The sequence below is a fragment of the Oryza sativa genome, chromosome 2 (assembly GCF_034140825.1).
Source record: "Oryza sativa Japonica Group chromosome 2, ASM3414082v1".
In the NCBI taxonomy this organism is placed as follows: domain Eukaryota; kingdom Viridiplantae; phylum Streptophyta; class Magnoliopsida; order Poales; family Poaceae; genus Oryza; species Oryza sativa.
The window spans coordinates 26,906,720-26,927,985 of NC_089036.1; the positions used below are offsets into that span (position 1 = coordinate 26,906,720).

The 21,266-nt window shown below is 50.1% G+C and overlaps 1 protein-coding gene across 1 annotated transcript; it reads right to left on the reverse strand.

Moving 5' to 3' along the window:
- Positions 1–1,904: 1,904 nt before the first annotated feature.
- Positions 1,905–3,116, reverse strand: LOC4330189 (ethylene-responsive transcription factor 1). Its single transcript, XM_015767773.3, has one exon. The coding sequence runs from the start codon at positions 3,054–3,056 to the stop codon at positions 2,145–2,147; it is 912 nt and encodes a 303-aa protein (XP_015623259.1). The 5' UTR covers positions 3,057–3,116; the 3' UTR covers positions 1,905–2,144.
- Positions 3,117–21,266: the final 18,150 nt, after the last annotated feature.

The window sequence follows — 21,266 nt, forward strand, 5'->3', positions numbered from 1 at the left end:
TATGAAACTCATAAGTAGCCGGTGAAAGAAAAAGAAAAAAAATCCAAAAAATAACATTAACAAACGTTTAATTTAAAAAAAATGCTATTAATAAGTACGAGTTTCATGAAATATCAAAATACAAGTAACTTTGTCCCAGAAATGCAATCGTCGTTAGAGCTCCTTTAGCAGACATTCATTAAGTACTATAGGATGAACAATACATTGAACGGCGTGTGATGAATGAAACCCTAACATCGATGGTATTTATGAGAGAATCGTTCTTGCGATGACATTTTATGAAACTCGCATTCATCGATAGCATTTTTTGGATTTGAGTATTAGTTAATGGTATTTTTTAAAATTTTCTCAAAGAAAAATGTCTTACTACAATACTACTCGACACCAAGGGAGATCCTACTCAACTGCAACTGACATACAGTTAAGCCAGAGAATTAATCCGTTCCTACTCGACACCTTGAACTTGTTATGGGCAGTGGGCATATTGCCCGACACCTGATTACGACTGGGATCAAATCCACGCAATCCTATTACATCAAACTGTTAATGACACTCCATTATCATGGATAAGCACAAGGGCTAGTTCTTTAAACACCTTGCATTTGGCCGCTTTCTTGTCAATCATATTTTATACGGCGTAATTACAAAGAATATCTTCAGTCCTTTGTGCTCATCAACTTGCCCTCTTGCTCCACCAACCATCCAGATCGCACCGAACGACGGCTTTTAGTCAGCAACTGGGTGATTAGTTAATTCGCTGCGTTCAAAAAAAATGGTTAATCCGCTAGTGCGTGCCAGTATTGCACGTGCCGACCGTTTTGCAATTAACTTAATTAAGGGCTATGACATGTAGGATTAGCTAATTCGATTTGATTTTGTTGTTCAGGTTCAGGTCTCCATCTGTTGACCCCAACAAAATCTTCAGTTTCAATGGGTACCTCCTCTCCTCTCTCATCCCATGGTTTATCAGTCAAACAAGCTATCTTCCATTTCGGTCAAACATGGTTTCATAAATTTAATTTTTGCATCAATGCACCAGTGAGATGAACGCTCTGAACTTCTAGCACCTACTTCCCCAGTAAGCCTGGACTGAATCTCACTTGGTAGTAATTAATTATTGCAACTGACAATTCATTTGCAACCTTTGATATATGTAATGTTTGTTACATCATGATGGAGATTCGCAATTGTCTCATTTAGAATTTGTTGCGCCTTCTCTTTGCAATTAAGAGTAAACTTTACTTTGATCACTTTTTATTATTGATGTTTCGCTTTCTATCACCCTTTAATAAATGTTTTCACTTTAAATCAGTTATTTTTTATCTATACGATATTTTAGACCACCTTTAATTCTTTTATTTATTTCATTCAATTTGTCATATGCTAAATAAATGATTTTACATATAGTTGTAAAAGTTCATTGACGAGTAAGAATTGACGAGATCGTTCACATGCTTAAAAGAGAATTGGATAGTCCAAAGTGAAAAAGGACAAATTTATCTAGTCTTTGGTGAAAACATTGGTTAAAAAATAACAGAAGGTGAAATATAATAAATGGTGATTCAAAATAAAATTTGCATAGTATGGTTGAAATTAGGGTGTGTTTGAATGGAAGTGAAAAGAGAAGAAGATCCACAAAACGAAAAAAGAATGAAAATTTTCTCCGTTTCACCCTCGCTCACTCTAACGCAGCCTAATGAGATCTGACGTTCGCTAAACGATAAAACAGCAACCTGCTATAGTTTGAAAGGAATGTCCGATTGTGCGACTGTTATACCAAAGACCAAAGAGTATTCTCCCTTCTAGAAACGGTTTGAGAAAGTCTTTTTTCTAGTAAGATTTTATATGTATTGATCTTTTTCTTTTTCTCAAATTTTGTGCAAGTCTTACAAAACCTCACCACATTTCACAAACAATCTTTTTTTTCCCTTTTTTCTGGTGCTGCGCAATCATCCAAGAACAATGGCGTGATTGCCTGGAACTCGTCACATTTCTTGGAGCAGTGCATTGCTCTGTTCATGAACTTCTTCTATTCTGCAGAGAGTGATGCTCTGTTCTGAACTTGCTCGACCCATCAAGCAGCAATCGATCACGCACAGTCGCACAAGATGGCTAAATCACCACTACCACTACCACATCGCCACTTAGCTCACCAGCTGCTGGATCGGACCGGCGGCGAACCATGGCTGGGCCGGGAGGGCGAGCTGCACCGGTGCCTGCGCCGGTGGTGGCGGTGGTGGAACCAGTGCCATGGCCATGGACGCGGCCGCGGCCTCGCCTCTCTTCCTCCGCTTCGGTGACCCGGAGGAGGAAGACGACGACGAGGAGGAAGAGGATGAAGGGGAAGAAGAGCCGGAGCTCGCCGGGTCGGGATATGGCCGCTTGTTGCCCGCGGCGGCGGCGGCGGCCGCGGCGGCGATCTCGGAGCCGATGCGGAGCGGGAAGTTGAGGAGCGCGCGGGAGCCGCGCATGCGGTAGGCGGCGCGGTCGTACGCCACGGCGGCCTCCTCGGCGGAGTCGAACGTGCCGAGCCACACGCGCGCGCCGTTCTTGGCCGGGTCCCTGATCTCCGCCGCGAACTTGCCCCACGGCCGCTGCCTCACCCCGCGGTAGTGCTTCCCCCTCGACGCCACCGCCACGGCCTCGCCCTCGCCCTCCCTGATCCCCGGCGTCACCGTCGCCTCCGTCGACGTCACCTCCCCGGGCGTCCCCGCCTCGGACGACGACGACGCGAGGAAGCTGCCGATGGAGGACCCGTCGTAGGAGTCCTGCGACTCCGGCTTGACGGCGGCGAATGAGCCGTCGGGGAGCCAGCCGGAGGAGAAGGCGTCGCGGAGGGCGCCGTACACGACCATGTCCTCGGCGTCGTTGGGCCGGAACGGCAGCGACTCGCTCCACTGGTCGGCCACGAGGCTGCCGAAGCTTGAGCTCCGGCAGTACACCGGCCGCCGCGTCGGCGCCGGCGCCGTCGCCGGCGTCTCCTCCTCCTCCTCCAGGAGGTGGTGCCGGATGCTGTCCAGCGCGGCCACCTCTCTCGACGCCGGATTAAGCAGCATCTTTGAATTATCCCGTGAATTTGAATTTGATTTTGTTTTGACTCGGACTAGCGGAATTGTGGAGGGAGTCGGGTTCGCGCCAGAATATATAGTAGAGTGGGAGTGCGTCGTCTTTTGTCGTCTCGCTTCTGGTTTCGTTGAACTTTCCTGCGTTATTATCCCCCACGTGATTTAATTAATGGTTTCTAAATTGTTTTGCGATTGGATTGGGTGCAACACTGTAGCCTAAACGTCAGCATCTAACTACATGACAAATGATTTTATAGCTTTTGAGTTAAGTGTTAATTAGTTTTAGATTTTCTCGTACGGGGCACCTCTTTAGTAGCTTATACCCTGTCTAATGTATATACTACAGTCAACAATACTCATGAAATTATTCACTGATGAAGTATGAGATAATACGGGACAATTGTGACGCAGGAGAAAACAAGACGGACGAAACTATTCTCACAGAACATATACGAACGCGATTAAAATGTGTGCACGCACGAAATTCTTTCCACTGGACTTTCCAGGTTTGACACACCGCCACGCGAGAGAGGGCAAGAAAGCGAATTTGTTTCACTTTAGATTACCGAATCTAAAGTGATTCAATTCTTCGTCTATGACTCGCCGGACTCCACCCGTCAATGCTCCACGGTTGAAGAAAAACCAGCGGCAATCTAGTCGCAATCGAGAGGGAGGGGCGACAGGTGAAACTTCAGGGTGATTTCCTAATTTGATTTGAGCTCGTACGCTTCCCCACATGCTCAAACTACCATTTCATGGAAAATTACCATGCCACGTGGATTTACACGCGACAGCATCGTTGTCATTGAATAGTACTACTACCTGCTTGCCAGTTGCCAGTTAATACCACCAGTAAAACTTGAGGTGTGGACTCTTCTAGAGAGAGATCGTCATCGCTGCTCTTCTCCATTAAAGTTTAGAAGTTTACAACGTCGTACGTTCAGAGGGGTTGACATTGCATCTCAGCACCTACTAGTAATTCAAATTGCACCTTTTTTTTTTTGAGAACTTCGAATTGCACCTCAATATCGATTGATTGCACTACGCTAATAGTATCTGAATGGATGAATTGCGAAGAAGAACTTTGTCAGTTTATGAAGAGTTCAGATGTTCCTTTCTTAAAAAAAAAAAAAAGGAAAGGAGAAAGAAAGACAGAAGAAGATGTTTGCCTTTGCGTTGCCCCGTCTGGACACCGAAACGGATTCCCAGCTGCGCCTGGGCCCAACCATTCTCTGGGTGCACTGAACCTGCCCCCTGGATCCAACGAATGATCAAACCAAAACCTATATAGAGAGATTAATGAGTTATGACCAGAGGAGGAAGAACAAACTGCTGTCGCTATCCATCCGATCAATAAACGAAGGAAAATGAAAAAAAAAGGGTTCTGGATAGACTTTTCGACAAATCCTCACGTGTTGTGCTGACCATTCGTGGAGGAAAAATTGAGCGTGAGGTCGCGGGCATGGGGGCCGGACGACCTCGTGCGGACGCATGCCGATGGATGATCGATGCCTATCTCCCTCTTTCTTGGATGCTTCGTCGCGACAGAAACCACAATGGACAACCGGTCTCTCTCCTCCTCTCGCCCGATCGATCGACCGATCGCCGATCAGTCGCCTTCGGGGTTACTCTCGTTTCCACGCTTATTCCATAATCCATATTTCCTGCCTGCCTCTTGGGTGGCTGATACAGCTTACGGCGCCAGCCACGGGCGGATAGCGACGGCAGGACTAAGGTGGTGGTGCTGGTGCCCGTTGATAAGCTAGCTGCATTTTCTAATAGCTGCTCCAGTGAGTCTACAATCGATTCTATGAAAAATGAGAACGGAATATACTGCCTTGCCTTGTCGCTTATCCTTATACTTATCAACCAAAATTTAAATTTTTAATTTTAAATTTAAAACTGATTTTAGGTTTTTTTATCAAAGTTTATTTTTCAGTTTTTACTTTTACATCAATAAGAACACGTATATAAAAGTTTTATTCACAAATTATTTTCCGTTTGTGACAGCCAAACGATGAGATTGATATACTTTACTGTGGCACATGTCAGAGGAAAAATCGAAGTCTAAACTGTAGTTGAACTCAACTGAGAAAAGAATTATTTGTTGCCGGTAGCAGTTGGCACATGCAGTCAGCGTAGAACGTGGTAATTGTGGGAATTTTTAACATGGATCCTGTAGCGCCCGTTCCGTCGTGGCGCCTAGCGGGAAAATTATCTCCGAAAAACCCTAATTGCGAAATTTGTTTCTTTGATTGTTGTCTAGTGTCCGTGCCATCTCAAGATCTCAATTCCCGATCTATCGTCGAGTTCAATTCCGAATCCAATTCCTTCCAAATCGAATCCCTCCGCAAAAGTCTAGTTTGCCTCCCCCGGGTTCGATGGGCCGAATTCCGCTCGGCCCATCTCTTCCCCGGCCCTCTCTCTCCCGGGCGCTCTCTCTCTCTCTCTCTCTCTCTCTCTCTCTCTCTCTCTCTCTCTCCCCCTCTCCCCCGGCCCTCTCTCCTCCCCGGCGCGCTCCGCTCTCCCTCCCCCCCCGCTCAGCTCCGCTCCGCCTCGCCCGCGCGCCGCGCGCGCGTGCGCGAAGAGCCGCGCCGAGTGCTCCTCCTCCTCCGCTCCGCCCACGCGCGTACGCGTGAGCCGCCGCGCCGAGCGCCCCCTTCCCCTCTCCTCGCTCTGTCGCGCCTGCGTAAGCCGCCCGCGCGGACGCCGCCCGTTGCAAGCCGCGCGCGCGTGCCGAGTGGCCGACCGCCCGGTCGTCGCCGCCGTCAGCCTTTGCACGCGTCTGTCACCCGTGTCGTCGCGCCGCTCCAAACCGCCCCGCCGTCATCGCCGTCGTCATCGCCCGGCCCCCGCCACTCCGCGCGCTAGCCTCCAAGGGGCGGAGGCAGAGAGCCCCTCTCCCTCTGCCGAGTCGCCCCGCTCCCTCCCCCTTTTCCCGAATCGGCAAAAGAGCAAGCCCCTTTTCTCTCCCTCCTTTTTCCCCTTTTCCTCCCGCCGGCGTCATCCTCCCTCCCTCCTGTCGCCGTTTTGGCCGCTAGCCGGAGCGCCAGCTCGCGCCTTGACCGCCAAAGTCGGTTTCCAAACCGACATTGCCGCCCCCTATAAACCCAGGCGCCCTCCCTTCCCTTTTCTCCCATTCTTCCCTGTTTCTCGCCCGCGCCATTGCCGTCCCTCTCGCCGACCGCAGCCGTCGCGTGTGTGCCGGAGGAGCCGGTGCGCACTAGGACGCGGAAGGGGACTCCGGGCGCTCGTCTTCCTCCTCTTCCCCGGCCCGAGGCCGGAGAGATCACTCCCGCGCCGTCGGCCTCTCGTCACTGCGCCCCGTCCCGCACGGTAGTGTCTCTCTCCGTTCTTCCTCCTCGCTCCATCTCCTCCCCCTAGCTTTCGGTAGTAGCTTAAGTAGACTCCCCGTAGTTAGCCGGCGCCGCCCCGACCGTTGCCGTCGCTCGCCGTGTGCTCGCCGCCGTCGCCGCCCGAGCTCCGTAGCACCCGCTCGTCGCCGGCCTCGCTCGGCGTAGTTCCGCCCAATCCGACGCTAGCGTCGAGTTCCCGAAGCCGCGTAGATGCTCTCACCGCCGGGAATCGACCTCTCGTGACCTCGTCGCCGTTTCCCTCTTCTCCCGCCGCCGGTTGTCGCTACCGCAATCCGCCACCGTCGAGCATCCTCCGGCGAATCCGAGCCGTTGGCTCGCCTCCCCTTGTCACGTGCAACCGCCCGGTGTGCTCGCTGTTGCCCGTATCGCCGTGGTTCGCTCCGCCGCTCGTCGCCGCCGCCCGCCGTCCATTCGCGGCCGGGTCGTCGTCTACCTCCCGCCGGCCCGCGTGGCATCCACGTAGGCGCCACGTCGGCGCCAGCATAGCCAGACCGGGTCGGGCCGACCCCGGTCGGTCCCTCCGCGTGCGCGCGATCCACCGCGAGCCGTGAGGCTACGCGTGGGCCCGCCGCACCTGCGTCCACCGCGGACCGCGCGCATGCACTGCGTCCCTTCCCCGCCCGCGCGCGTGCGTCGCGTGCTCCCTCCGCACGGTGAGCCGAGCCGCTGACAAGCGGGTCCCACCCGGGACCGCGCGTGGTGAGCCCGGTCCACCGGCTCTCTCTCTCCTCCCTCCCGCGCGCGCGCGAGTTTGGGCCGCCTTGGGCCGGCCGGCCCATTTAGCTCGGCCGGACCGCTCCATTTCTCTTGGGCCGCGCCCTAGCCGTCCGAGAAAAGTCTATATTCCCTCCCTCCCTTCTTTTCTTTTTCTTTTCCAAAAAGGATTTAATTAAATCCTTTTCCTTTAGATCAAAAATTCAATAATCTTAGAAATTCAATATCTTCCCAACCGTAAATCCGTTTGACTCCGTTCAACTTCCAAAATTCCCCAAATCTCGAGATCTATCTAATGGCACGCTTATAGGTTTTTAATAGGGCTTTATTTTCGCCGTTTGTTGAGTTGTTCCGTTTCGCGTATAGTTTCAGAGCCCGAAGACCCGCAGTGCGAGGATTTCGAGGATCAAGCTCCAGATCTCGAGCAAGGCAAGCCACCTTTGAACATCTTGAGCCTATATTTGAAATTTAATTATGTTGCTTGCAAAATATTATGCATTGATAGATCGCACTTAATCTGTTTGTCCCGTCTGCAAGGCAGATTGGCGGACCTACCTAATTTGTCGCATTTGATCCTTCCTTTGTTAATTGCTATACCATGTCCCCTTGTAACCACCCAGTTGCGCCTCGATACTCGTGCACTCTGTGCAAGTATCGACGGTCGCCTTCAAACTTAAAATCTGAGTAACAACTTGGGTAAAACTGGAGTTTTACAAAAGACTTGGAAAACCCGACACCTGGGTCGGTGCTTGCGAACTAAATGGATTTTCCAAAGCCGCGGACCGGGGAACGTACCGGGTGTACGGTTTCCCACTCTTGCACCTAAGGACCGTTTCCTTGGAATTTCATCCGAACATAAGACAAGTACGACCACATGGGTGGAATGGGACACCCCTGGCTGAGTAACTAGCTTATCAGGGGAGCCTTGATGCCGAGAGACATGTGGATTCGCCGGGGTGGTGTCGGGGAGGACCCCTGGGCTTCCTGGCACAGTATGGTCTGGGACCTAACCTGTTGTTGGTCTGGGACCCCTCTCGTCGGCATATGGTAAACCTGTGTCGGCTTTCGAAATGCCTTGTCATGAAAGCTTGGAGGTCCCCCGGCGTGGCTGATCCCCACGGGCTGGGTGACCCGGGTTAGTAATGTCGTGTGGGTAAAGTGTACCCCCTCTGCAGAGGTTAACAAACTGTTCGAACAGCCGTGCCCACGGACATGGGCGGATGTGAGGTGATTCCTAGCGTAGTTTTGTTTGTCTACTGCTTGTGAAATTGCTGTTGTGAAAAGGGGTTCGATGTTTGAAAAATCTGCAGCTGATGGGATCAGCTAGGCCCGGGTGGCCGTTTGGAAAGTTGTTGGCCCGGGTGGCCGTTTAAAAAGCTATTGGCCGGGTGCCAACCTTGTTGCAATCCTAAAGATTGACACATTGCACATACTCCGACCGGACGAGACGCACTGTCTCATCCGTGTCGTTTGAGAAGCACTCACTTAGTTATTTTCAGAAAAGAGTTCAAATAAAATCAATTGCAAAAACAACAGCCTTCCCTTGAAGCCTGCATTAAACACTTATTTCCCCTGGCTTGCTGAGTACCCCCGTACTCACCCTTGCTCTATATAAATATCCCCCCCCAGTTGCTGAAGAAGATGAAGCGGATCCTGCTGATGAGGAGTTCTTCCAGGAGCAAGCCAGCTACGATGAGTTTTAGGGTTTCGGCCTAGTTCCCAAGTCGCGCCTGTGATGTTTGGCCCAAGTCCTGGCTTCCGTTTCCCTTTTGTAATGCAGTTGTGAGCTCGGGATCTGTCCGCAGCCCAACATGACTGTACCTCTACTCTATAATAAAGAGACCTCTGTTGCTGTGGTATTCTGTCTCCCTGTGATACCAGCACTGTTTCCTGGGACTGGTATCGATTAACAGGCTAAATTGGAGCGTCACGGGCTAGTTCCGGTCGGGACTAGTTCGGGGCGTGACAAGAGATGGTATCAGAGGACAGGCTTGGCCCTAGGGCGAAACCCGACGCTTAGGACGACCCTAAGGATACTAAGTTCAAAACTACTTGCGAAAAGCTAAGGTTTCTTTTGCTTTCTTTATTTTCAATAGTTTGTTTCTAAAACGGTTACTGATCTTTCTCCCTCTTTCAAAATTGTAGATGGCAGTGAACGCCAGCTTCAGTTCCCACGGTTTTGGTGAGGGTCACCACGTCGCTTAGCTTCGTGACCTCTCCCGTTTCCTTGGCTTCTCGTGTCCCGAGTACACGGGGTACTCCGTGGACCGTGTTCCCCCTCACTGTGAGCTCTCTGTGTACCTTTACCCCCGTGGAGGTATACACGGAGCTGGCCTTCGCCCACACCACTTCACCGTGGCCAGGCCCACTCTCCAGATCGCGTACCAGGACCTCTCCTGGACTGCGCTTCGTCACCTGGCCCACGACTACAGCCACCGTCTCGGAGGCTCCGCCTTCCGGCAGCTTCCACGCCTTCCCTCTGGCCACTCAGACGCCAGGTACCCTTGTCCGTACAGCGAGTCTCAGCCAGTGCTGACTCGCATGGTTGAGCTTTCGGAGGCTCAGGCCACTCAGCACGACCTACTCCTTGAGGCTTACCGCTCCCTTGCCCGCCGCTACGCCGCCTTGGAGGCCCGTCTGGCCGAGGAGGGTGTCACCTCAGTTGACACTATCTCTTGGGACTCAGGACGCCTCTGCCACGCCAGCCACCTGTCCTCCCACAGCTCCCGCGGCTCTGCCTGCACTCCCAGTGGCCCGCGCTCCCCCAGCTCGCGTGCGCCGTACTCACCAGTGTACTCCCCCTACCCACACCCAGTTAGCCCTTCCTACACCCCGGACACACCCCAGTTGCTTCCTCCCGCCGTGGCCCACGCTTTATCCGCACCGCGCGGAAGCGTGTTGTTGGTTCTTCCACCGTGTTCCGTTTCCGCCACCCAGCTCCCCCACCGCCAGCGGCCCGTGCTGCTGCCGGCCCTCGACAGGTTCCGCCGGTCCCTTCGCGCCAGCCGATCGACGTTTCTTCGACTGAGGAGCCGACTACAGGAGGCAGCCAGGCCGACGAGGAGTAGAGGAGGCAGTCTTCAGCAGCCGTCCGTGTGATAGGCCCTTTTGTTCCGCCGCCAACTCTTTTGGAGTCGTGGCGAGGTAGTGCGTGCGTGTGTTTGTGGTGGGTGTTGTTTGGTAGTCTGGTTCTCCTAGGTGGTGTGCGCACAGTCAAGCTCGGCGTAGCTCTGTGACTTGTCCACACCCGTTATATCAGGTGTTTTTATGATTTGAAAAATCCAGTTTATGCCTAGTGTGTGCTATCTGAGTTGCTATTTGCTTTGCTCCTTGCCCTCCTAAGTGCTTATCTGACTCTTACCCCGCCCTTTTCTGGGAGTTTAGATGGCTAGCCGCCCCCGCCGTGCAGCTCGTGCACCAGCCCGCTTTGGTTTTGAAGATGGTAGAGTTGAAGCAGAAGCAAATCATGAATCAGCTAATGAGCAGTCTCACCACAGCAACCGTTCGCACCGTACTGTTTCCCGCAACGCAGAGGTTGAGCAACCCCGCCGCAGCAACCGCTCGCATCGCACAGTTTTCCGTAATGCAGAGATGGAACAATCTCACCGCTCTCACCGCACTGCCAGTCACAATTCTGGAGAAGAACACCTCCCTCCCCCACCTCATGTGGAAAACAACATGCAACACATAATGGCAGTTCAGACACAAATCTTGCAAGGACTAACCACAGCCATAGCCAGTTTTCAGCATAATGCGCATGGAAATGGCCACCCTCACGTGAGCAGCAATAGATCCAAGCTGACAGATTTTCTGAGGTCACATCCGCCAGAGTTCTCTCAGACCGTCGAGCCCGTCGAGGCTGACGATTGGCTGAAAGATGTTGATAGGAAACTCAACTTAGTGCAGTGTACTCCGGTTGAGAAGACGCTCTACGCCTCTCACCAGCTAAGAGGACACGCTGCAGATTGGTGGGAGAATTACTGCAATGCACACCCTGAACCCACTAACATTGCTTGGGATGAGTTCGCTACGGCTTTCCGTGCAGCTCATGTGCCTGAAAGCACTATTGACATGAAGAAAGAAGAATTCAACAGACTTAAGCAAGGCAACATCAGTGTCAATGAGTACCTAAGTATGTTCAACAAGTTGGCTCGGTACGCCCCTGAGGAAGTGGACACAGACAAGAAGAAGATCAGGAAATTCTTGAAAGGGATCGCAGTTGGAATGAGACTCCAGTTGCTTGCTCATGACTTCCCCACCTTTCAACATATGATCAACAAGGCACTTCTACTTGAGGATGCCAGAAAAGAGGCTACCGAAGAATACAAGAAACGCAAGTCTAACCATCAGGGAAATTCTTCCCGAGGCGCACCTCGCCCTCGCTACGGTCAACCCATGCAATACCACCAGTCGGTCACTCAGGCTAACCGCCAGCCAGGCTACGCCCCTCGTCCTCAGATGAACCGTCCGGCACCTCAGCCACAGCAGCGTGCCCCTAGTAGCAATACCGCGCCAAACAGTGTTACCTCCTTCAAGTCACCACAGGGACCGTCAGCAGTTCAGTGTTTCCGGTGCAACCAGATGGGTCACTATGCTAGACAGTGCCCTCAGAATCCTACCAACACCAACTCAGGGCATGCTAATGGCAGCACCGCCAGAACTCCTACTCCAGCGGCAGCTCAGTCTCGTCCTAGCTCTCAGGCAAGTGGACAAGGTTCTCGTGCTTCCAACCACTTTGGTCGAGGAAGTGTGAATCACATTCAAGCTGAAACCGCTCAGGATGCTCCAGACGTTGTGATGGGTATGTTCTCTGTCAACTCCGTACCCGCAATAGTTCTATTTGATTCAGGAGCTTCCCATTCTTTCATATCACAAGCTTTTGTGAAAAGAAATGGTTGGAAAACCCAAAATTTGCGTGTACCAATGATAGTACATTCCCCTGGAAGGAATATAAGGGCAACTCAAATATGCCCGGAAGTTAACCTTAGAATTGAGGAAGTTGACTTCCTAGCCAAACCGATAGTCCTAGACTCGCAAAGCTTGGATATCATCCTAGGGATGGATTGGTTGGCTAAGCACAAAGGACAGATAGATTGTGCCGAAAAGTCCATCACCTTGCAAGGACCTGGAGGAAAGCAAGTCCGCTTTACCCCTAACACCCCTACCGCAAGTCGGTCTATCCTAACCTGTTTACAAGTCACCTCCCTGGAGTCGGTACCCATAGTCTGTGAATATCCCGACGTATTTCCAGAAGAATTAACGAGTATGCCACCAGACCGAGAGATTGAGTTCGCCATAGAACTGGCACCAGGCACTGCACCAATTGCAAAAAGACCATACCGAATGGCAGCTAATGAATTAGCAGAAGTTAAAAGACAAATCAAAGAACTGGAAAGTAAAGGTTATGTGCGACCTAGCTCATCCCCTTGGGGAGCCCCAGTGCTTCTGGTTAAGAAAAAGGATGGCTCTGAGAGAATGGTAATCGACTATAGAGCCCTGAATGAAGTAACTATAAAGAACAAGTACCCGTTGCCACGGATTGACGATTTATTCGATCAACTTAAAGGAGCAAGAGTTTTCTCAAAAATTGACTTGAGGTCAGGTTACCACCAACTGAAAATCAGATCTGAAGATATCCCGAAGACCGCTTTCTCAACGCGTTATGGTCTATATGAGTTCACAGTTATGTCCTTCGGACTCACTAATGCTCCAGCATTCTTCATGAACTTAATGAACAAAATCTTCATGGAATACCTGGACCAGTTTGTCGTGGTGTTCATCGATGACATCCTGATATACTCCAAGAACGAGGAAGAACATGTTGAACACCTGAGGCTGATAATGGAAAAGCTCAGAGATCATCAACTATTCGCTAAATTCTCGAAATGCGAATTCTGGTTGGACCGAGTAGCATTTCTTGGACACGTGATTTCCTCCAACGGTGTCGAAGTAGATCCCAGCAAGGTTGAAGCTGTACTTGCTTGGAACCCGCCCAAGAACGTGTCAGAGATCCGCAGCTTCCTTGGCTTAGCGGGATATTATCGAAGATTCATTGAAGGATTCTCTAAGCTAGCCAGACCTATGACCGAGCTGTTAAAGAAGGAAAAGAAATTTCAATGGTCTGCAGCCTGTGAAGACAGCTTTCAAGAAATGAAGAAAAGGTTGACCACTGCACCAGTTCTCACCTTGCCAGATATCCGAAAAGATTTCGAGATCTTCTGTGACGCATCAAGACAAGGCTTAGGATGTGTCCTAATGCAAGAACGAAAGGTTGTGGCCTATGCATCCAGGCAGCTCAGGCCTCATGAAGTCAATTATCCCACCCATGATCTCGAGTTGGCAGCCGTGGTTCATGCTCTTAAGATCTGGAGGCATTATTTAATCGGGAACAGATGTGAAGTGTACACCGATCACAAAAGTCTTAAATATATCTTCACACAGACCGAGTTAAATATGAGGCAGAGAAGATGGTTGGAACTAATCAAGGATTACGATCTTGGAATCCACTATCATCCTGGTAAAGCCAACGTGGTCGCTGATGCGCTAAGTCGCAAGGCCTATTGCAATGTAGCTCAAATACGGCCTGACCAAGATCATCTGTGCAGAGAATTGGAGAAGTTAAGGCTGACCGTGGTACAGTCAGGAGTCCCTGCCAGCTTGACAGTACAGCCTACCCTAGAATCGCAAATCCGGGAGGCTCAGAAAGATGACGAAGGGATAAAAGAGTTAATAAAAAGAATACAGGAGAAGAAGGACACCAATTTCTCCATAGACAATCAAGGCACAGTTTGGTGCGGTCCACGCATCTGTGTACCGGCCAAGAAGGAGTTAAGAGATCTCATCCTAAAGGAAGCTCATGAGTCCGCTTACTCCATTCATCCAGGAAGTACGAAGATGTACCAAGATATCAAGGCATACTTTTGGTGGGCTGGAATGAAGCGAGATGTCGCAGAATACGTAGCCTTGTGTGACATTTGCCAAAGAGTCAAGGCAGAGCATCAGAGGCCAGCAGGTCTGCTGCAACCCCTACCGATTCCCGGGTGGAAATGGGAAGAGATCGGAATGGATTTCATCACCGGTTTGCCAAGAACCCCCAGCGGGTACGACTCCATTTGGGTAATCGTGGACCGACTCACGAAATCAGCTCATTTCGTGCCAGTGAAAACCACCTATGATGGAAAGAAACTAGCAGAACTCTACATGACCCATGTCGTATGTAGATTTGGCTGTCCCAAGAAAATTGTGTCAGACCGAGGCACTCAGTTCACCTCAAGGTTCTGGAAGCAGTTGCATGAAGCCCTCGGAACTGATCTGAATTTTAGTACAGCCTACCATCCGCAGACCGATGGTCAGACCGAAAGGGTAAACCAAATCCTAGAAGACATGCTACGTGCGTGTGCCTTGGATTTCGAAGGCACTTGGGATCGTTGTTTGCCGTATGCCGAGTTCTCATACAACAACAGTTATCAGGCCAGCATTCAGATGTCGCCGAATGAGGCAATGTACGGAAGAAAGTGCCGCACCCCCTTGTGCTGGAATGAGGTGGGCGAAGCACTGGTATTCGGTCCTCACATACTCAAGTCAGCAGAAGAACAAGTTAAGCTGATACGAGAACGTTTGAAGACAGCACAGAACCGTCAGAAGAATTACGCTGACAATCGGAGGCGTGACCTTGAGTTCGAAAAAGGAGATCATGTGTACCTGCGGGTATCACCCCTCCGTGGTATGAGAAGGTTTGGGATGTCCGGCAAGTTAGCACCCCGCTACATCGGCCCCTACCTCATAACCGCCAGACGTGGCGAAGTGGCTTATCAGCTTGAGCTACCTGAAGGTCTCGCAGATGTGCACAACGTGTTCCACGTATCCCAGTTAAAGAAATGTATTCGAGTTCCAGAAGAGCAAGTTCCCCTGGGTAATATCGAGCTGGAAAAGAATCTGACCTACAAGGAAAGACCGATCAAGGTTCTTGAAGAGGCAGAACGTCAGACTCGAAGGAAGACCATCAAGTTCTACAAAGTCCAATGGAGCAATCATTCTGAAGATGAGGCAACCTGGGAACGAGAAGATCTTCTCCGCGCCGAGTTTCCGGAGCTGCTCCCTTAGGTGCTGAATCTCGGGGTCGAGATTCTTGTTAGGGGGGTTGGTCTGTAGCGCCCGTTCCGTCGTGGCGCCTAGCGGGAAAATTATCTCCGAAAAACCCTAATTGCGAAATTTGTTTCTTTGATTGTTGTCTAGTGTCCGTGCCATCTCAAGATCTCAATTCCCGATCTATCGTCGAGTTCAATTCCGAATCCAATTCCTTCCAAATCGAATCCCTCCGCAAAAGTCTAGTTTGCCTCCCCCGGGTTCGATGGGCCGAATTCCGCTCGGCCCATCTCTTCCCCGGCCCTCTCTCTCCCGGGCGCTCTCTCTCTCTCTCTCTCCCCCTCTCCCCCGGCCCTCTCCCCTCCCCGGCGCGCTCCGCTCTCCCTCCCTCCCCCCGCTCAGCTCCGCTCCGCATCGCCCGCGCGCCGCGCGCGCGTGCGCGAAGAGCCGCGCCGAGTGCTCCTCCTCCTCCGCTCCGCCCACGCGCGTGCGCATGAGCCGCCGCGCCGAGCGCCCCCTTCCCCTCTCCTCGCTCTGTCGCGCCTGCGTAAGCCGCCCGCGCAGACGACGCCCGTTGCAAGCCGCGCGCGCGTGCCGAGTGGCCGACCGCCCGGTCGCCGCCGCCGTCAGCCTCTGCACGCGTCTGTCGCCCGTGTCGTCGCGCCGCTCCAAACCGCCCCGCCGTCATCGCCGTCGTCATCGCCCGTGTGCTCGCTGTTGCCCGTATCGCCGTGGTTCGCTCCGCCGCTCGTCGCCGCCGCCCGCCGTCCATTCGCGGCCGGGTCGTCGTCTACCTCCCGCCGGCCCGCGTGGCATCCACGTAGGCGCCACGTCGGCGCCAGCTTAGCCAGACCGGGTCGGGCCGACCCCGGTTGGTCCCTCCGCGTGCGCGCGATCCACCGCGAGCCGTGAGGCTGCGCGTGGGCCCGCCGCACGTGCGTCCACCGCGGACCGCGCGCATGCACTGCGTCCCTTCCCCGCCCGCGCGCGTGCGTCGCGTGCTCCCTCCGCACGGTGAGCCGAGCCGCTGACAAGCGGGTCCCACCCGGGACCGCGCGTGGTGAGCCCGGTCCACCGGCTCTCTCTCTCCTCCCTCCCGCGCGCGCGCGAGTTTGGGCCGCCTTGGGCCGGCCGGCCCATTTAGCTCGGCCGGACCGCTCCATTTCTCTTGGGCCGCGCCCTAGCCGTCCGAGAAAAGTCTATATTCCCTCCCTCCCTTCTTTTCTTTTTCTTTTCCAAAAAGGATTTAATTAAATCCTTTTCCTTTAGATCAAAAATTCAATAATCTTAGAAATTCAATATCTTCCCAACCGTAAATCCGTTTGACTCCGTTCAACTTCCAAAATTCCCCAAATCTCGAGATCTATCTAATGGCACGCTTAGAGGTCTTTAATAGGGCTTTATTTTCGCCGTTTGTTGAGTTGTTCCGTTTCGCGTATAGTTTCAGAGCCCGAAGACCCGCAGTGCGAGGATTTCGAGGATCAAGCTCCAGATCTCGAGCAAGGCAAGCCACCTTTGAACATCTTGAGCCTATATTTGAAATTTAATTATGTTGCTTGCAAAATATTATGCATTGATAGATCGCACTTAATCTGTTTGTCCCGTCTGCAAGGCAGATTGGCAGACCTACCTAATTTGTCGCATTTGATCCTTCCTTTGTTAATTGCTATACCATGTCCCCTTGTAACCACCCAGTTGCGCCTCGATACTCGTGCACTCTGTGCAAGTATCGACGGTCGCCTTCAAACTTAAAATCTGAGTAACAACTTGGGTAAAACTGGAGTTTTACAAAAGACTTGGAAAACCCGACACCTGGGTCGGTGCTTGCGAACTAAATGGATTTTCCAAAACCGCGGACCGGGGAACGTACCGGGTGTACGGTTTCCCGCTCTTGCACCTAAGGACCGTTTCCTTGGAATTTCATCCGAACATAAGACAAGTACGACCACATGGGTGGAATGGGACACCCCTGGCTGAGTAACTAGCTTATCAGGGGAGCCTTGATGCCGAGAGACATGTGGATTCGCCGGGGTGGTGTCGGGGAGGACCCCTGGGCTTCCTGGCACAGTATGGTCTGGGACCTAACCTGTTGTTGGTCTGGGACCCCTCTCGTCGGCATATGGTAAACCTGTGTCGGCTTTCGAAATGCCTTGTCATGAAAGCTTGGAGGTCCCCCGGCGTGGCTGATCCCCACGGGCTGGGTGACCCGGGTTAGTAATGTCATGTGGGTAAAGTGTACCCCCTCTGCAGAGGTTAACAAACTGTTCGAACAGCCGTGCCCACGGACATGGGCGGATGTGAGGTGATTCCTAGCGTAGTTTTGTTTGTCTACTGCTTGTGAAATTGCTGTTGTGAAAAGGGGTTCGATGTTTGAAAAATCTGCAGCTGATGGGATCAGCTAGGCCCGGGTGGCCGTTTGGAAAGTTGTTGGCCCGGGTGGCCGTTTAAAAAGCTGTTGGCCGGGTGCCAACCTTGTTGCAATCCTAAAGATTGACACATTGCACATACTCCGACCGGACGAGACACACTGTCTCATCCGTGTCGTTTGAGAAGCACTCACTTAGTTATTTTCAGAAAAGAATTCAAATAAAATCAATTGCAAAAACAACAGCCTTCCCTTGAAGCCTGCATTAAACACTTATTTCCCCTGGCTTGCTGAGTACCCCCGTACTCACCCTTGCTCTATATAAATATCCCCCCCAGTTGCTGAAGAAGATGAAGCGGATCCTGCTGATGAGGAGTTCTTCTAGGAGCAAGCCGGCTACGATGAGTTTTAGGGTTTCGGCCTAGTTCCCAAGTCGCGCCTGTGATGTTTGGCCCAAGTCCTGGCTTCCGTTTCCCTTTTGTAATGCAGTTGTGAGCTTGGGATCTGTCCGCAGCCCAACATGACTGTACCTCTACTCTATAATAAAGAGACCTCTGTTGCTGTGGTATTCTGTCTCCCTGTGATACCAGCACTGTTTCCTGGGACTGGTATCGATTAACAGGCTAAATTGGAGCATCACGGGCTAGTTCCGGTCGGGACTAGTTCGGGGCGTGACAGATCCCATATTCGACTTCAAATGCTACAGCTATCCAACTAAACACATTCGTTTTCGGTGGACTATACAAGTCGAACCGGCACTAGAGATGATCTAACGAGGATAAGACAGGACACCCTCTATTCAACCTCGTACCAGATTGGATAATAACCTGATACAAATCAAGATAGATGTTTATATATTTATAGTACTAAAAATATGTTTTATACTATGTTCCTAAAACACAAAAATTAATCAGCGAGGCCTCTTGATATTGTCTTATCGCGCGACGCCATTCAGATTCGTCCACACACGCTGCGTCATAGCCGTTTGATCGTGGGAGAGGTGGAGAAGCCTACTACACATGCATGCCTTTTTTTATTAGACATGCATGTCTTTTTCCCCTTCTTATAAAGTTTTATCTCAAATTACTTATTCGATCTATAATCCGATTACATCAGTGTGTTTGTTATAATTAAATCTTCACAACAAGATCTTACATATTATATTACGACGAAAAAATATTTATATTTATAAATTACTTTTATTATATACTCCCTCCGTCCCAAAATATAACAACTTTTAGCCCTCAGGATTTATCCCAAAATATAACAACTTCTCCACCAACATTTTCTTGTCAACCAATCACAACCCTTCACCATTCACCTTTCTCACGTACCTTCACTACTCATCCATTCACAATTCTCCACCACTCACTTCTAACTACTTTCTTAATAACCGTATCCAACTCTAAAACTTCTTATATTTTGGGACGGAGGGAGTACGTATCGTAAGTTACTTTTATCATATATAAATTACTTTTAGATTTTATTAAATTATTTATACATTCATAATGCTCTAAGTTGATTATTTTTATTATTGTTTTTAAGTCAATTCTATAATGTATGGACTTTAAATTTAATTTTTAGATATACCATTTTTTTCTCCCTACAACGAATTTACTTCTAATGTTGTAACAAATTATTTCCATTTTGTGCTAAGTTACTTTTATGATTTATGTAAATTACTTTTAGACTTTATTTTATTTACTTTCATAAATGTATTTACTTGAAAATCTTCTCTACACTTTTGTTTGTGAATTTACTTCACATAGTTTCTTATTTCAACTCAGTCATAATGTAATTACTTTTAATACTATAGAGAGTTACTTCTATTACATAACTAAGTTACTTCTATAATTTAAATAAATTACTTTTAAATTAATAAAATGTTTCGAATATATTAACATGGATCTCGTTTTATCACATATTTCGAGCAGAGTACAATGATGCAAATAGATCTTAAAAATAATATGTGATTTAAAAGATATAAGTCATTAAAGATGTTTTAAAAAAGTACACCATTGTATTTTTTAGCTAAAGAGAGATTTATATGTGGATGAAGTGGTCGCTAATTAAAACAAACCAGCTATCGGCCGCTCCCTAGTCGCGTCCTTTCTAAAATTAGGGCTTGTCTAGTTAGTAAAAACTTTTGCCTATGCATGTCACATAGGATTATACAGATACACATTTGGAGTATTAAACATAGTATAATAACAAAACAAATTATAGATTCTACCAGGAAACTGTGAGACGAATTTATTAAGCCTAATTAATCCGTCATTAGCAAATATTTACTGTAGCACCACATTGTCAAATTATGATGCAATTAGGCTTAAAAGATTCGTCTCGCAATTTTCTAGCGAACTATGTAATTGTTTTTTTTTTGTCTATATTTAGTATTCTATACATATGTCCAAATATTCAATGTGACAGCATAAAATATTTTGTTTGGGAACTAAGCAGGCCTTTATTTTAGGATGGTGAGGGCGGGCTTATATGTGCTTCTGCCAGGAATAAGTCCATTTTTCCTCCCTCATCTCTTGCGCTTGCGTGAATAACATCCCTCAACTGGAAAACTGGGTATAACGCCTCCTTCTTCTCTGAAAACCAGAGCAAATCACCTCCCTCATTGGTTTGGCTGGCGTTTTCGTCTGACGTGGTGTCGTTGACCCGTTGACGAGCTGACTCAGCGTGGTGAGACCCACATGTCAGTGCAAACTCTCCTTTCCTTCTTCCTCCTCCCTCTCTCTCGACCTTCTCTCTCTCCCGCGGTCTCTCTCTCCACCTTGGCCAGAGCAGTGGCGGTGGCGGTAGGGAGCGACGGTGGTGGCAGACGATGTCGGAGCACTGATCGCCGTCGTACGACCAAAGTAGCGAGAACACGCAGGACGTGGAGAAGGGGAGAGAGAGAGTCATCCCCGTCACCGCCGGTGCCGCCGTCCTAGAGATCCCTCGCCGAGCTCCTGTCCTGCCACCACCGCCGTCCACCACCGCCGTCCACCACCGGTCGCCGTCCCGTGCTCCTTCGCTATCCCCGGGCGGAGAAGAAAGGAAGACCGGGGAGAGAGGGGGGGAGAGCCATCCGTCACCACGAGTTGCGTGGCCCTGGAGCGTTGCGATGCTACTGCTGGCTTCTTCCTGCGATGCTACTGAGGTTGAAGAAAGCCTCTGTCTAGGTAATTCTTTTTGGGTGTAGCTATATGTATGGCGCTATATTTTTCATCAAAAAATAGTCGGTATGTATTTATATTGTAAGTCCCTAAATTACATACGTAATTTTAGTGTATTTACAATGTAAGTCTTAAAATTACATATGTAAATTCGAAAATTACATACTATTACATATGTAAGTGGGGTGTAAATGAGGTGTAACTACTGTGTAAGTGGCTAAAAAAATCGATTGTAGCATATGGCGCCATATTTCTAGCAACTCCGTTCTTTTTCTTCTTTTCTCTCACTCACTCCATCAGCTGCTAGCTTTGCTAGCTAGGAGTAGCTAGCTGCTTGTGCTCTTGCTGTCGAGAGGAGGAAGAAAGACTCGAGGTGGTTGGCTGTCATGTTGTGCATGGCTACATTCAGAGCCCCGACGGTGATGTCATCGACTGCGTGCCGCTGCACCTGCAACCGGCGTTCGACCACCCGAAGCTCATTCATTTTTGTTTC